We start from the raw sequence: 15766 nt of genomic DNA, 5'->3' as shown, positions 1-15766 counted from the left end.
CTGCAAGTGGTCAGTGTCCTAAAATCTTAAGTTATACCTCAAATAACAATAATTGGGTCACTGCAAGTGGTCAGTATCCTCAAAATCCTGTGATTTACCAAGTATTGCAGTCGTATCACTGCAAGTGGTCAGTGTCCTCAAAATCTTAAGTAAGTTATACCTCAAATAACAATAATTGGGTCACTGCAAGTGGTCAGTATCCTCAAGATCTTAAGTTATACCTCAAATAACAATAATTGGGTGGTATCACTGCAAGTGGTCAGTATCCTCAAGAAGATCTTAAGTTATACCTCAAATAACAATAATTGGGTCACTGCAAGTGGTCAGTATCCTCAAAATCCTGTGATTTACCAAGTATTGCAGTCGTATCACTGCAAGTGGTCAGTGTCCTCAAGATCTTAAGTTATACCTCAAATAACAATAATTGGGTCACTGCAAGTGGTCAGTGTCCTCAAAATCCTGTGCTTTACCAAGTATTGCAGTCGTATCACTGCAAGTGGTCAGTGTCCTCAAGATCTTAAGTTATACCTCAAATAACAATAATTGGGTCACTGCAAGTGGTCAGTATCCTCAAAATCCTGTGATTTACCAAGTATTGCAGTCGTATCACTGCAAGTGGTCAGTGTCCTCAAGATCTTAAGTTATACCTCAAATAACAATAATTGGGTCACTGCAAGTGGTCAGTATCCTCAAAATCCTGTGATTTACCAAGTATTGCAGTCGTATCACTGCAAGTGGTCAGTGTCCTCAAGATCTTAAGTTATACCTCAAATAACAATAATTGGGTCACTGCTAAGTGGTCAGTGTCCTCAAAATCCTGTGATTTACCAAGTATTGCAGTCGTATCACTGCTAAGTGGTCAGTGTCCTCAAGATCTTAAGTTATACCTCAAATAACAATAATTGGGTCACTGCTAAGTGGTCAGTGTCCTCAAGATCTTAAGTTATACCTCAAATAACAATAATTGGGTCACTGCTAAGTGGTCAGTGTCCTCAAAATCTTAAGTTATACCTCAAATAACAATAATTGGGTCACTGCTAAGTGGTCAGCGTCCTCAATATTTTGTGATGTATTTCAATTAACACCTTATTGGGATCACTGCATGAGTTCAGTGTCCCACAAAAACTTTAAACCTTAAAACTATATATATTGTACAGTATACCAATTTACAATACCAATAGATCAAAATTTCAGAAATTTCTCAAGAATTTAAAAAGTGGACACTGGCAGCCATCTTTGAATGCAATCCTGGAAAAAACCCTTTATGCACACTCCAAAGAGTATGTCTGTCAAAACCTTATAGCATTACATGATATACCTCAAATAACCGGAAGTTGTATCACTACATGTGTTCCTCACAACCTACCACATAACCATATCACTGAATGCATTTCGTATCCCAAAAAAATCTTACAAAAATGTACCTCAAACAACCTTAAGTTGTAATAATAGTAATTCGAAACGGAGCAAAAACAATGTCCCTTCTTCGTTTAGGGTACAAAAGTATGGAACGGAATTTGGGAGGAAATTACCAAATCACCTAAATGGGGACTGATCTTAGATGTTGGAATGAACAACCAATTAATGGTGTATACTACTGTATACATTTTTGGGTGAGGGACAGGAATTGGGACGATTTTTGAGGGGTTACCACATCCTCAAGCAACATCATTCCATGGACAAACAGATAAAGGATATTACATTACAATACATTATATATGACATCACATAACATAATCCTTATGCCAAGCTGGTCTGCGGGTGGCACGACCAGATCTGCGGATAGGAACAGGTGATGCTGGGACTGGTACTGCGGGGACAACAGAGCTGGAGCTAGGCTGGTCAGCAGCAGGGACAGGGAAAACCTCTCCTCGGCAGCAGCAGGTAGCGTACACAACCTGCAAGATCACAAGTACACATTTCAGTAAACAAGTATAGGCGCATATTACAAAATATTCAGCAGATATACAAGAGAGAATATTGCTGAAATATTGGCCAGATATGTTCATGGTTTATGAAAAAAATGATATCATTTATGAATATGAAAGACTCGTGAGTATGTGAATATGAAGGATATGGATATACTAGTAATCAACTTGAGGGCAAAGAACAATATTTATTTGTACGTCACAATTTATTTTTAAAAACTGTACGTACATTTTTTCATCCCGAGTGCAGATTATCCTTATTCTTCCTACACATACATTAATATGTATATGAAAGGAACCATGGCACAAATAACTTCTCCAAATATTGTATTAGATTTGTGTTCTCAGCCATGTTCCTTTTTGCTCAATTTTGACCTATTGTATTCCATGACGGCCATCGTGGTTTAGGTTACTGGTCTATAAAAGTTGCACAAAAAAAGACCTCAAAATAATTTTAGCCGCTAGTAACAATACGATCTATAACTTAAAAACAATAAAAATGAACTTGCTAACGGATCCCTGCTGAGCAGTGAATAAAGAGAGATAACTCTTACTGGTTTTAGAAAATTTGAAACCGTGACAAAATTTGTTATTTTACTCACAATTATGGTATTTTTCACTTTAAAAATTTAGAATTTGATTTAAACATCTTTGATGCTGGTCAAAAAAAATTAAAACGGTCGACACATCTGCAGGTCTCCAGAAATGACCTTACGAAATTTCATGGCAATCCGACTTAAAGTTTGAGAAAATGGTCAAAGTCCCGGCAGAAAAAGAAGACCCAGAAGAAGAAGAATAACTTATTAAGTTAGAAATGTATCAAGAAAATATGTAAGAATCTGAATATAACCTTAACTTGTTAAATAAACTAGATAGACCATTCACACCTAGTCATATTCATATTTTATTTAAAAGTATTAAGGGATGTAAACTTAACGTATTTTTGTCTAATTGAAAAAAATAAATGCTTGGTAATTAACAGAGAGGAAATGGAAGCAACAAGCACGTCTTTAGAAACATGCATACACAGGAAAAGAACAAATATTAAAAATACCTTTTCAAAGTTACCAAAGATACATCAATACAATGGTTCCAGTATAGACTACAACACCGTATACTCCCTTTGAATAATTACTTAAAAATTAAAAATATTTCTGAAATAAATTATGTAATATCTGTAATACAGAAGTTGAAACCAAAGAACACATATTTTGGTATTGTCAAAAATCTTTCCAAATATGGCAAGATATGAAAAGAAAAATATATGTAAAAACTAATAATGTTAAAAAACTAATTATGTTATGGAATTTAAATTAGAAACAGTACATGTTTTGGTATTGTCAAAAATCTTTCCAAATATGGCAAGATATGAAAAGAAAAATATATGTAAAAACTAATAATGTTGTGGAATTTAAATTAGATACAGTACTCTTTGGTGAGACTGAAAATTTGTCAATACCACTCAATTTTGATATTCTATAATAAATTATGAAGTTTTGTATTTTTTCCTGTATCATGAAAAAAACAAAACATAAATATGGAAGGTTTGATGGAGTTTTTGTTTACAAAATATGATGTTGGAAAAAAAAAGCTGTCAATACCAAATAGGTGTATTGAGAAATTTGATCAAATATGGATCAATTGGAAATACATTTTTGAATAGTTCTTGAAATATGCCAATCAATGTTTGTATGATGTTTTATGTTGTAGTACTTTAATATGTATGATTTGAATTCTTTTTGGTTTGTTTGCGTATTGTCTATAATTCTTTCTATGTGTGTGTGGTTTTTTTTTCTATTTTTTGTTTGTTGATACAAACATTACATTTTCTCTAGTTCTACTACAAACATTAATCAAAAACAATAAATTCCAAATCATTGTTATCAGAATACTCAATACACATGTAATTTTCTTGATTTGTTTTCTGCAAAAAGTTACATATGCATGTCCCTTCAACTAAAATGGCTTTCAAAATTTATCTATAAAAATTATATTTATATTGGTGCATGCTTTGAAGGACAATATTGTTTGAGGAGTTGACCTCAGGGCACCCAGCTCTGGCAGCTCTTACCAAAACACTAATGTGTATGTATATACACATCATATACAGCTGGGGGAATAAAATATACATGATATTTGTACTGTAAAAAAAAAAACACACACACACACACACACACACACACATAAGTTCCCTAGGGACTCCATTGGGGGGGGGGGGGGGGGCTTACAAATTGTGAACTATATGACCCTGGGATCAGTAATCCATAATTTTGGTTGACTTTGGCTATGAGAGGCTTCTGCAAATTTCTAATGAATTTGGTTAAGTGGTTTTAGGAGAAGTCGTCGAAGATATAAATTGTTTATCGCTATACAAACAGAAGGCGATTAGGTTAAGTCTCACGTGACCTGAACACTTTTTCACGGTAGGGAATAATGAATTTTACATCTAAAATCTTACCACAGCCTCCGCAAGAGAAAGTCCACGGCTAACCACCACTGCGAGCGACGTCGCAACCCGGTCAACCAAACTGCGGAAGGAAGTGTAAAACACAACCTGCAAAGAACAAGAACGACAGAAGTTCAGATAAGATAAAAAAAATCACGACACACATCAACAATTGCTTTAGATTTATACCGGGCGTGTGTAATATTATGAAAAAACACATGGATAATATCAAGATTTTCTTTGGATTTCTTTGAAATGGGGGAGAATCCATTGCTGTTAATTTATCGAAACCCTATACATATATGCTTGCATACATACCAAGCTGGATACACATTCCCTAGGTGAAGGACACATGGCAAATGATGAGTGACCTTATAAACCTATTTCATTTGTCTAGGAAGCTGTTCCTGTTATTTACATCACAGGGATCTGAGAATTAGTTACAGATTATATATAATCATGGACCCACCAGAGTACCCCAAGACCATTACGTTTGATTGGATCCCGTGTCATCTGGAAAATCCTGTTGATATTACTTCTTTGGCCCCTATATATGTATTATAGTATTAAGGGTATGAACTCTACGGTAGAGAAAAACAGACATATTTTTTGTATCCGAGTTGTTTTTATAAACGGGCTCTACATATCAGTGACGCATATCGAACATTAAAGTTATATGTGCCGTAACTGGACAAAAAAAATTGATGTTATTTTTTCTTTATTAATCTATTGAAAACCACAAGGTTTGACGAATTAAGCTGTGAAAGTCATTCAAATGACTTCAGATGCCTTATAAATATTAGCCTCAACACATATACTGTAAAGTTGTTGTATTTTATGCGTTATGTATGTTTAGATGGAAACATACCTGCAATTATAATTTTACAATTACTAATAACACTGTAAAAATGTGAAATGAAATTGTAGACCACAATTTGGCTTCATGGTCTGACCGTATGTACTCATTTCAATTCACTATAAATATAAATATAATGCCAAAAATCATTTTCAGCTCTTATATGTGCTTGTAAAATAAAAACCTATGGATAGAAAGTAGTGTAATTCTCAAAAATTGGTTACTTTTGGTAATGAATAACATATTAAAAACTCATCTTGATTCACGAGTATGAAAAATACGGCACCTATAACTTTAAAAAGAAATAATTGATACCATAAAACATGTATATACTATTGACTAAAAATTTGTGTTAGGTCCCTGTGTTTAGACTTGTACATCTAAAATGTTTGTTTTTCCCGTGCGAAGTTGATCGGGTCACGACAATTACGGAAGTGTTTCGTACATGTATGTTCACTGGAGTTTGACGTTCTGTCAATAACAGATAGTTGAAATATATATAAAAAATACCTCTATATATACTATTTTATATAATGACTTATGTATAGTATAAATATAAGAAATACCTCTATATACTATTTTATATAATGACTTATGTATAGTATAAATATAAGAAATACCTCTATATACTATTTTATATAATGACTTATGTATAGTATAAAATATAAAAAACACCTTTATCCTATTTTATATAGTATATAGGGGTATTTTTTATATTTTTTTTTATATTATTGACAGAACGTCAGACTCCTGTGGTATGTGCCTTTAGCCTATACATTGTAGCTACTAGTACATCGATCGGGCCAAGAAAATGTTTTCCGGAGTTTCCGTGAATTTATTGTGGGCCACATTAATTATTTCATATTTTTTTTATGACTTCACATTTGGTGTCAGTAACGTATTACCCAGTTTTATTCAACATCTTATGCAGGGATCTAGAGAACGTGGCAATTTTCTTGTAAATGTTTGCGATTACAAAAAAAAAAAAAAAAAAAAAAGGCCAAAGAGGCCTTCACCTGAGTGCTGCTACAGAAAGAGCATTGCAAAGTTGGTTCAAATCTGTTAAAAGTATTTATGAATCAGAATAAACTTTAAAGTTGAACCTTCGTATTAGAATTTTTATTTTGATAGTGTATTATGTTACCAAACCTTATGCTTAAAATTCCAATTTGCTTTGCCAACGTTAAACAACAAAACCAAACTAGAAGTCAGTCAGTGTCAGTGATTTTATAAATTTCACTATTTAATCTATGAAGAGTATTTGGTTCCATCAAACCTGTGAATTCAGAAGCAGACATTTTGGCCCCGCCCCTCTGGTCCCTGGGGTCAGCCAAGACCAATATGGATATGGTGTTAAAATGCTATTTCATGGCTAATAATTCTAACCCAGTTTGACTCATTTCCTATTAAAACTAAGCAAATAATGTTCATAAATGTATTTTTCCTATATAAACTATAGTAAATTTGACCCTTCCCCAGGGGAAAGTCTGAGATCCGAGGGCCATGCAATTCACAATTTTTGTAAAGGGCCTTATGACCTTCCAATCTATGAAGAGTATCTGGTTCCATCAAATCTGTGAATTCAGAAGAAGATTTTTGAAGTTTTAGCCTATTTGACCCCTTTTGGCCCCGCCCCTAAGGCCCCTTGGGGTCGGTCAGGACCGATATGGATATGACGATAAAATGCTGTCACAGGCAAAAAATCTAACCCAGTGTGGCTAATTTCCTATGAAAAATAAGCAAATAACATTCATAAATGTGTTTTTCCTATATAAACTATAGTAATAATTTGACCCCCCCTCCCCAGGGGGAAACATGAAACCCCAGGGTCATATAATTCACAATTTTCGTAAAGGACCTTAAGACCTCTCCATCTATGAAGCGTATTTGATTCTACCAGTTCCAGAAGAAGATTTTTGAAGTTTAAGCCTATTTGACCCCTTTTGGCCCCACCGCTAAAGGCTCCTAGGAGTCGGTCATGGAAAATTTGTTAATAGGATTCAATGGCCATTTCATAGGGATAATTCTGACAACATTTAACTAATTTTCTATTATAAATGACCAAATAATGCTCCAAAATGTGTTTTCACTACATAAACTATAGTAAACTTAACCCCCTCCCCAGGGGGAAACCTGAGACCCCAGAGTCATGTAATTCACAATTTTTGTAGAGGGCCTTGAGACCTTTGAGTATTTGATTCTGCCATTTCTGGAATTTCAGAAGAAGATTTTTGAAGTTTTAGTCTATTTGACCCTTTTGGCCCCACCCCTCAGGCCCCTAGGGGGCTGGGACCATATAATTCACAATTTTGGTGGACCTTTGGCTATAAAATCTGCAAAATTTCAACAAATTTGGTTCAGTAGTTTTGGAGAAGAAGTCGAAAAAGTAAATTGTTTATCGCCATACGACGCACGACCGACGACGACGGACAAAAGGCGATTAGAATAGGTCACTTGAGCCTTCGTCTCAGGTGACCTTAAAACTGAAAAGTTACCTATATTGTACCTTTAACAGAGCTCTATCTAAAGTTTACATGTATACTATGATATATTGTCAATCTCCTTATTTATTACATATAACTAACAATATTCAGCATCAAAATTACATCAGCCACCTATTTCAATCATTCGCTAAGTGGAATTAAAGTTATAGTAATAGCACAGGCGTTTGGCTCTATAGACATTTTCTCTATATATATGTATGATACTGTACAATATTACATAAAGAGAGCAAAATGTCTATAGAGCCAAATGCCTGTGGTAATAGTAAGTATACCTAACAGGCTTTACAACCTTTAGAAGTTGGAAAGTATTTATACATGTACAGTATCTCTTTACTATACGAGTTTGAATGTATAATTAAGAAAAAAAGCACAGACCATTTCCACGCAGCCTCGCTTTCAATGCTTTCAACTTTTCTTTACTTTAATGGTCAGAACTGGGAAACTAAACTTGACCGTCGTATTAATATGTGAGAATTTTTGGAAGGCCAATGAACGCATTTAGACTGGTTTTCTTTGCCCGACTATTCATTTTAAGTGTAATTATTACTTTATTAATATTAAAATATTTTTAAAATCAGAATCATCTATTATATATATATTGCCGTGAATATGAGAAGGCTTCATAAGTTGAAATAACTTGTTCCCGATCCCATTGTTCTTTCACAGATAAAAAATGTTTTAAATAAGAAAATAACTTAAAACTTTAGTCTGGACTAGGAATAAAAACGAACGTTACATACCTTACCACAGTACACAAACTTGCCTAGACACTGAAGGATCACCTCCAATGCCAGGAAGAGCGCAACGAAGAGTTCCATGATGAATCTTGGATAGGTAGCAAAGAGCGTGCAGTATCGTCAGAGAAAATCTGAGAAGTGGGCAGAGATCTGGCGCCAAATTCAGAACCAACAATAGTCCTCGTGCCACGTGACCAGCATATTAATCCAGCCAGTAGGATACTACGACCGGTTAGTGAAAAGTGGTCAACTCACCACATCACGGGGATCACACAGGGATACGAGAATTACTGATTTCTGATTTAGACCTTTAAAACGTCTAAATATGTCTTAGGGCACTCTGGTCTAAACTGTGACTAATTCTCAGATCCCTGTGGAGGATCTGGAAATTAGTTTAGAACGTTTCTAATTTTTTTTTTTAATTTAGACCCTTAAAATGCCCCATATTCCCAATGAACGTCTTAGAATAGTCTAAGACCTGGCATGAATTTCAAACTAACAGCATAAATATATCCAGACGTCTTGTGTCTCTCACCTGTTTTTTTAGAGTATTTATCTTACAATTAGAAAATTAGATAATTAGCGAATTGACCCACGATTTGTTTGTTTTTAAATCCAAACCATATAATGATGATATATATACCATAGGAATATCCTATCCAATACATATTTTCAGAGAGGAAGTAATTTATATGAAAAAGTAGCCTAATTCACCCTTTTGGCCCCGCCTCCAAGCCCCCGGGGGTCAGCCCTATCATTTGTGCAATTTTGAATCCCACCGTATATGGATGCTGCTATTGAATTAAGAGTGCTATCCCGTGCATATTTTCTGAGAAGTCGTTTATAGGAAATAGCCAAGTGACCCCTTTTGACCCTGCCACTCACGATCAGTCCCCATGGGGTCAGCCTCGTCATTTGTACAATTTTGAATCCCCACTCTACAAGGATGCTACCATTGCATGATGAGTGCTCTTCCATGCTTAGTTTCAGAGAAGAAGTCGTTTATATGACGGGAAGTCAACCCCATCTTTTTACTATTTTAATCCCCATCCTATAAGGATGCTACCATTGCATTATGAGTGCTATCCCATGATAAGTTACAGAGAAGAAGTAGTTTATACGGTAAAAGCCAAATTGATCCATTTTGACCCCGCCCCTCTGGCTCCCGGGGGTCAGCCCATCATTTGTACAATTTTAAATCCTCACACTATAAGGATGCTACCATTGCATTAAGAGTGATATCCCATGCTTATATGGTAAGAGTGATATCCCATGCTTATATGGTAACAGCCAAATTGATCCCTTTTGAACCAGCCCCTTAAGTCTCTCGGGGGGAGGGGGTCAGCCCATCATTTGAACAATTTACAGTCAGTAATCCATAAGGATTCAATTCTTTAATTCCTTGAACCTTATGGTTCATCAGAAAAAGTGCATGAATATATACAGTGCAACAAAACTTACAATATACAATAACATAGATATTTAACACACAGACACACATACATAGTGTAGATACACCCAACACGTGCACGACCGCTACGCTAGTGTAGAGAGTGTTTCTACATTTGTTTCAAACAGTATTTATTCTTTTGTTCATGGCCAAAACTATAAATTTTCCTAAATTAGATAATTCTTTATTATTCCTTGTTTCCAGAAGTTGAATAAATTTGGCCATGCGAGGATTATTATGATAATATTTTTTGATAAAATGGTTTCTAATATCTAAGTAATTATTGCATTTAATTATGAAATGGTACTCGTCTTCAATGTCATCATTATCACAACATATACATTTTTGAATGTGTCTGTCTATATTTCTATATCTACCGGTTTCTACATTTAATTGATGAGAAGGATGCTATCATTCAAATTTTGTGAATTCCAGTGTGTGATTATGGGAAGAAGTCGATTGTTGATGGACGGACGCCGGACGCCACAGTATCGCTTAAAGGGACAATTCAGTCTATGAGAACCTTAAAATTTATGCAGTACACCGCTACGCTAGTGTACGAGGCTACGCTAGTGTTGTTCTACATTTGTTTCAAACAGTGTTTATTCTTTTGTTCATGGCCAAAACTATAAATTTTCCTAAATTGGATAATTCTTTATCATTCCTTGTTTCCAGAAGTTGAATAAATTTGGCCATGCGAGGATTATTATGATGATATATTTTTTGATAAAACGGTTTCTAATATCTAAGTAATTATTGCATTTAATTATGAAATGGTACTCGTCTTCAATGTCATCATTATCACAACATTTTTGAATGTGTCTGTCTATATTTCTATATCTACCGGTTTCTACATTTAATTGATGAGAAGGATGCTATCATTCAAATTTTGTGAATTCCGGTGAGTGATTATGGGAAGAAGTCGATTGTTGATGGACGGACGCCGGACGCCACAGTATCGCTTAAGAAAAAAAAAAAAGCTTCTCCCAAGCGCTTTCTCGGCTCTTGTCGTTCTTCAGAAGATTTCATGGTATTAATAATAAATCACACAGAATAACTTACGTTTGAAGAGAACGTGTCCGCCACTTTAATCTGTCTAAGTGTGGTAAATACATGTAGATAGCAATGAATAACGATGTCCACCCGTCTCTGTCCAGTGCGTGAATGCGAACATAAAGAACGTACAGGTGCACGAACAGGTACACAAATCACGTGACACATTTGCATGACACTACTAAAGCATGAGGACTGCTGGCACAACATATCAAACAAACCGATCGGTTATACCACAGGGATCTGAGAATCTGAGAAGATTTGCGTGTTATTTTTAAACGGCGACAGCACTTAAGCTTTGTATAGGTCACCGTCTATCATCGGTACACCGGACTCGAAGCGACAGCTCAAAAATACAGCATGACAGGGAATGATTCAGTCATTGTTTTTAATTATACAGCACAAGTATGCAGACTCTATCCTGGTCTCGTCGTTTCAGAAAACATTCGAATTAGATTAAATGTAAAACTTGTGGAATTTTAATGCGTCTTTATTGAATAATCTGTTAAGATATATGGTGTGTACCTGCTAAAAATTTAGGTTACTCACATATTTTTAAAAGGATATACATATATATTTATTAATACAAAATGTCGGTAACCTGGGTTTCTTCAATGATGTTTAGATATTCGTTTTATAAGGCGAAATCAGTGTACGGCTTATAGCTGTGGGGTGTACGGATACTAGCTAAAATTGTTATTATGGTGTAGATTTAATCTATATTTACGTCATTCAATTGATTAATTCGGTTTGTTTGCTTCATATTGACGATCCTGTTTACACATGTGTTAATATGGCACCCTAGCCCGAGATACTCTGGCCCTAACACCAGACTTAGACATAATGACAGATAGATGTCTGGTTTAGGGCCAGAGCGCAGTAGTACTCGAAAACCTGGAATAAGCCGACACCGTTTGGTATCGGGCCAGGTCATCTCCGATTCAGACTACTTACAAAATATTACCACCGAGAATCGCCTTGGTCTTTTCAACAAATGAATAATTTATCTACTCATAGCCATCCATTTCATCACGCATGCACGTTCTATTGTGTCAACACAGTAGTTTCTTTTCCGCTACTTGCCTCGTCGTCGTCGCCATTTTCTCGTAGTATGCAAATCATCTTTAATCTCGACGAATTGCTATATTTGGGTAGATATGATATTCATTTGTTGAATAGACTAAGGTTAGTGGTGCTTCTCGGTGGTCAGTCTGAATCGGAGATGACCTGGCCCGATATCAAACGGTGTCGGCTTATTTCAGGTTTTCGAGTACTACTGCGCTCTGGCCCTAAACCATACATCTATCTATCATAAAGTCCAAGTCTGGTGTCAGGGCCAGAGTATCTCGGGCTAATGGCACCCGTAATAGAAAATGAATTTAAAACAGTTTGAGTTCTATGTTATCATTTAAATATAAAACATTTTTTAAAATTAAATCCCAATAGTTTCTGAACTATAGTATGCAGAAGTGAAACGATTGAATTTGGTATAACGTAATTACTTAGGCAATCTTGTAATTCCCCAGTACATGTATGTGTTACAGTGGATATATTTTCTGGGAATGATAGTGCAGTGTTATTGTAAGTTTCTTATTAAAAGAGGTGTGAAGGAACCAGTCATGTGATGCTGTACATGTTGTTCTGACGATAGTATTGCGTTCCCCTGTTTTACTGGTAACGTTATCATGAACATTTGTCGTTTCAACACAGACAAACGAGCAAATCTCCTTCATTCTCTTTGCTGACGGCAGAGGGACCATCGAGTTATAGTCTTAGTTTCCCTTGGCTAACTATTTTTTAGTGTATTTGTACATAAATATAAAGTTTAAACATTATACCATGGTCTGATATGTATAGTTTTTCCAAATTAATATGTTTTAATATGATTTTTGAATGCATGAAAACAAGTTTTTTTTATCTGGTTTGTCCAGAACCTGACATTCAAAACCGACAGTGCATTTTCTATTATTGGTGTATAAGTTAACGTATTTTTTTATCCTACTGCATCTAACTATTTAGGAGTGAATTTAAAAACCCCATGAGGCATACAGAGTAACGTCTGCCGATCGTAACAAGAGGCCCAGAGGGCCTGTATCGCCCACCTGGTTTGTAATGCCAAGTAATGTTCTGAATACAGGTTCATTGTTTCTTTTCTGAAGGAATTTTAATATTAACCTCTAAGTCCCCTATTGGGCCCCACCCCCCACCCCTCCTGCCCCCAGGGGGTCAGAGCCAAAGTTCTGTTCTCCTTCCCCCAAGGATGTTTATGGCCAAATTTGGTCACAATCCAAGAAAAAAAAAAAACTCTAGGACAAGTAGCGATTTATAGGATTTACCTCTATTTTCCCTATTGGGCCCTACCCGTCCTGCCCCCGGGGGGCCAGAGCCAAAATTTATACAAGTTCTGTTCCCCTTCCCCCAAGGATGTTTGTGGCCAAATTTGGTTACATTCCATGCAGAACTCTATGACTAGTAGCGATTTAAAGGATTTACCTCTATTTCCTCTATTGGGCCCCACCTCTCCTGCCCCCCAGGGTGTCAGAGCAAAAATTTATACAAGTTCTGTTCCCCTTCCACCCAGGGTGTTTGTGGCCAAATTTGGTTACAATACGTGCAGAACTCTATGACTAGTAGCGATTTATAGAATTTACCTCTATTTCCCCTATTGGGCCCCGCCCCTCCTGCCCCCGGGGGTCAGAGCCAAAATTTATACAAGTTCTGTTTCCCTTCCCCCAAGGATGTTTGTGGCCAAATTTGGTTTAAATACGTTCAGAACTCTAGGACAAGTAGCGATTTATAGAATTTACCTCTATTTCCCCTATTGGGCCCCGCCCCTCCTGCCCCGGGGGATCAGAGCCAAAATTTATACAAGTTCTGTTTCCCTTCCTACAAGGACGTTTGTGGCCAAATTTGGTTTAAATACGTTCAGAACTCTAGGACAAGTAGCGATTTACAGAATTTACCTCTATTTCCCCTATTGGGCCCGCCCCTCCTGCCCCCGGGGGATCAGAGCCAAAATTTATACAAGTTCTGTTCCCCTTCCCCCCCCCCCCCCCCAGGATGTTTGTGGCCAAATTTGGTTACAATCCATGAAGAACTCTAGGACAAGTAGCGATTAATAGAATTTACCTCTATTTCCCCTATTGGGCCCCCCCCCTCCTGTCCCCGGAGGGTCAGAGCCAAAATTTATACAAGTTCTGTTCTCCTAACCCCCAAGGATGTTTATGGCCAAATTTGGTTACATTCCATGCAGATCTCTAGGACAAGTACATTATTTATAGGATTTATCTATAATACCCCTATTGGGCCCCGCCCCTCCTGCCCCCCGGGACCAGTGCCAAAATATATATACAAACTCAGTTCTTATTCTCTCAAGCATATTTCTGGCCAAATTTTGTTACGTTCCATGCAGAACTCTATGACTAGTAGCGATTTAAAGGATTTACCTCTATTTCCCTATTGGGCCCCACCCCTCCAGCTCCCGGGGGCCAGAGCCAAAATTTTTACAAGTTCTGTTCCCCTTCCCCCAAGAATGTTTGTGGCCAAATTTGGTTACAATCCATGTAGAACTCTATGACTAGTAGCGATTTAAAGGATTTACCTCTATTTCCCCTATTGGGCCCCGCCCCTCCTGCCCCCGGGGTTCAGAGCCAAAATTTATACAAGTTCTGTTTCGCTTCCAAAAAGGATGTTTGTGGCCAATTTTGGTTACATTCCATTCAGAACTCTAGGACAAGTAGCGATTTAAAGGATTTACCTCTATTTCCCCTATTGGGCCCCGCCCCTCCTGCCCCCGGGGGGTCAGAGCAAAATTTATACAAATTCTGTTTCCCCTTCCCCCAGGATGTTTGTGGCTAAATTTGGTTAAAATCCATGCAGAACTCTAGGACAAGTAGCGATTTAAAGGATTTACCTCTATTTTCCCTATTGGGCCCCGCCCTTCCTGCCCCGGGGGGTCAGAGCCAAAATTTATACAAGTTCTGTTCCCCCTACCCCAAGGATGCTTGTGGCCAAATTTGGTTACAATCCATGCAGAACTCTATGACTAGTAGTGATTTAAAGGAAATGTTGACGGACGGACGGACGACGGACGCCGCGCCATGACATAAGCTCACCGAATGGCGAAGTTGCTAAGCTTTCTAATATCATATATATATATGTTTGTGGTATGGGGCGATGCATACAAAGGATGGACTTATCCCCGTGTGCCTAGGGGTGCCATGACAGGAGCGATTTGGTTTTATTGCTATACATGACTATGAAAGTTATACATGGATATTGCTTTTATTGCATGTTTGCTTGTTTGTTAGATTATTTTAACGTCCGTTAAACAGCAATGGTCATGTAAGGACGGTCTCCCGTGTATGCAGTGCGTATCGTGGGTGAAGTGCGAGGTGCATGTTTTGGGTGACTGCGGTATGTTCGTGTATTTATATTTTGTATGTATTCTTATACGGAAGGGAACTTAAAATTCCCCATGGTGTTAATGGAATACATGACACTGTTTGTGCCTTATTATAAGTCAAGATAAATGTTGAATAAACCGTACGAGCAAAACAGGTAATCTTGGAGAGCGAATTTAAAAAAATGTACCAGACAAATGGACGGATAAATTAATATTTGCATGCGATATCCCCTGTTTCGCGGTAAAAAGGGGGATAATTAAAAGTCTGTAAATGTCTTATATTGTTTTCGAAAGACTGTCCAAAGTGTTTGTATAACATCACTATTACCATTATCATGTCATTAATGGTTTCCATTTTAGCTCTAGAAGAGAGGGGATTTATGGAAT

General features: G+C 36.8%; 1 protein-coding gene across 4 annotated transcripts; it reads right to left on the bottom strand.

The window, feature by feature from the left end:
• Positions 1-22: 22 nt before the first annotated feature.
• On the bottom strand, positions 23-11113 carry LOC138311864 (uncharacterized). 4 transcript variants are annotated; one of them, XR_011206771.1, is made up of 3 exons: positions 4387-4943; positions 291-1898; positions 23-221 (listed from the first exon to the last, which is right to left on the bottom strand). XR_011206771.1 is itself a non-coding variant. In XM_069253021.1 (3 exons), the coding sequence occupies exons 1-3, from the start codon at positions 11034-11036 to the stop codon at positions 1703-1705; spliced, it is 345 nt and encodes a 114-aa protein (XP_069109122.1). In that variant the 5' UTR covers positions 11037-11113; the 3' UTR covers positions 1198-1702. The 4 variants fall into 4 exon arrangements, 3 of the variants coding, with proteins under 3 accessions (XP_069109122.1, XP_069109121.1, XP_069109123.1); XM_069253021.1 differs by lacking the exon at positions 23-221 and adding an exon at positions 10984-11113 and having other exon boundaries at positions 1198-1898; positions 4387-4482; XM_069253020.1 differs by lacking the exon at positions 23-221 and adding an exon at positions 8475-9147 and having other exon boundaries at positions 1198-1898; positions 4387-4482.
• Between the last annotated feature and the right edge of the window lie 4653 nt (positions 11114-15766).

Source organism: Argopecten irradians, unplaced genomic scaffold, assembly GCF_041381155.1.
Source record: "Argopecten irradians isolate NY unplaced genomic scaffold, Ai_NY scaffold_0139, whole genome shotgun sequence".
NCBI classification, from domain to species: Eukaryota; Metazoa; Mollusca; class Bivalvia; order Pectinida; family Pectinidae; genus Argopecten; species Argopecten irradians.
This window is presented reverse-complemented; position numbering and strand designations above follow the sequence as displayed.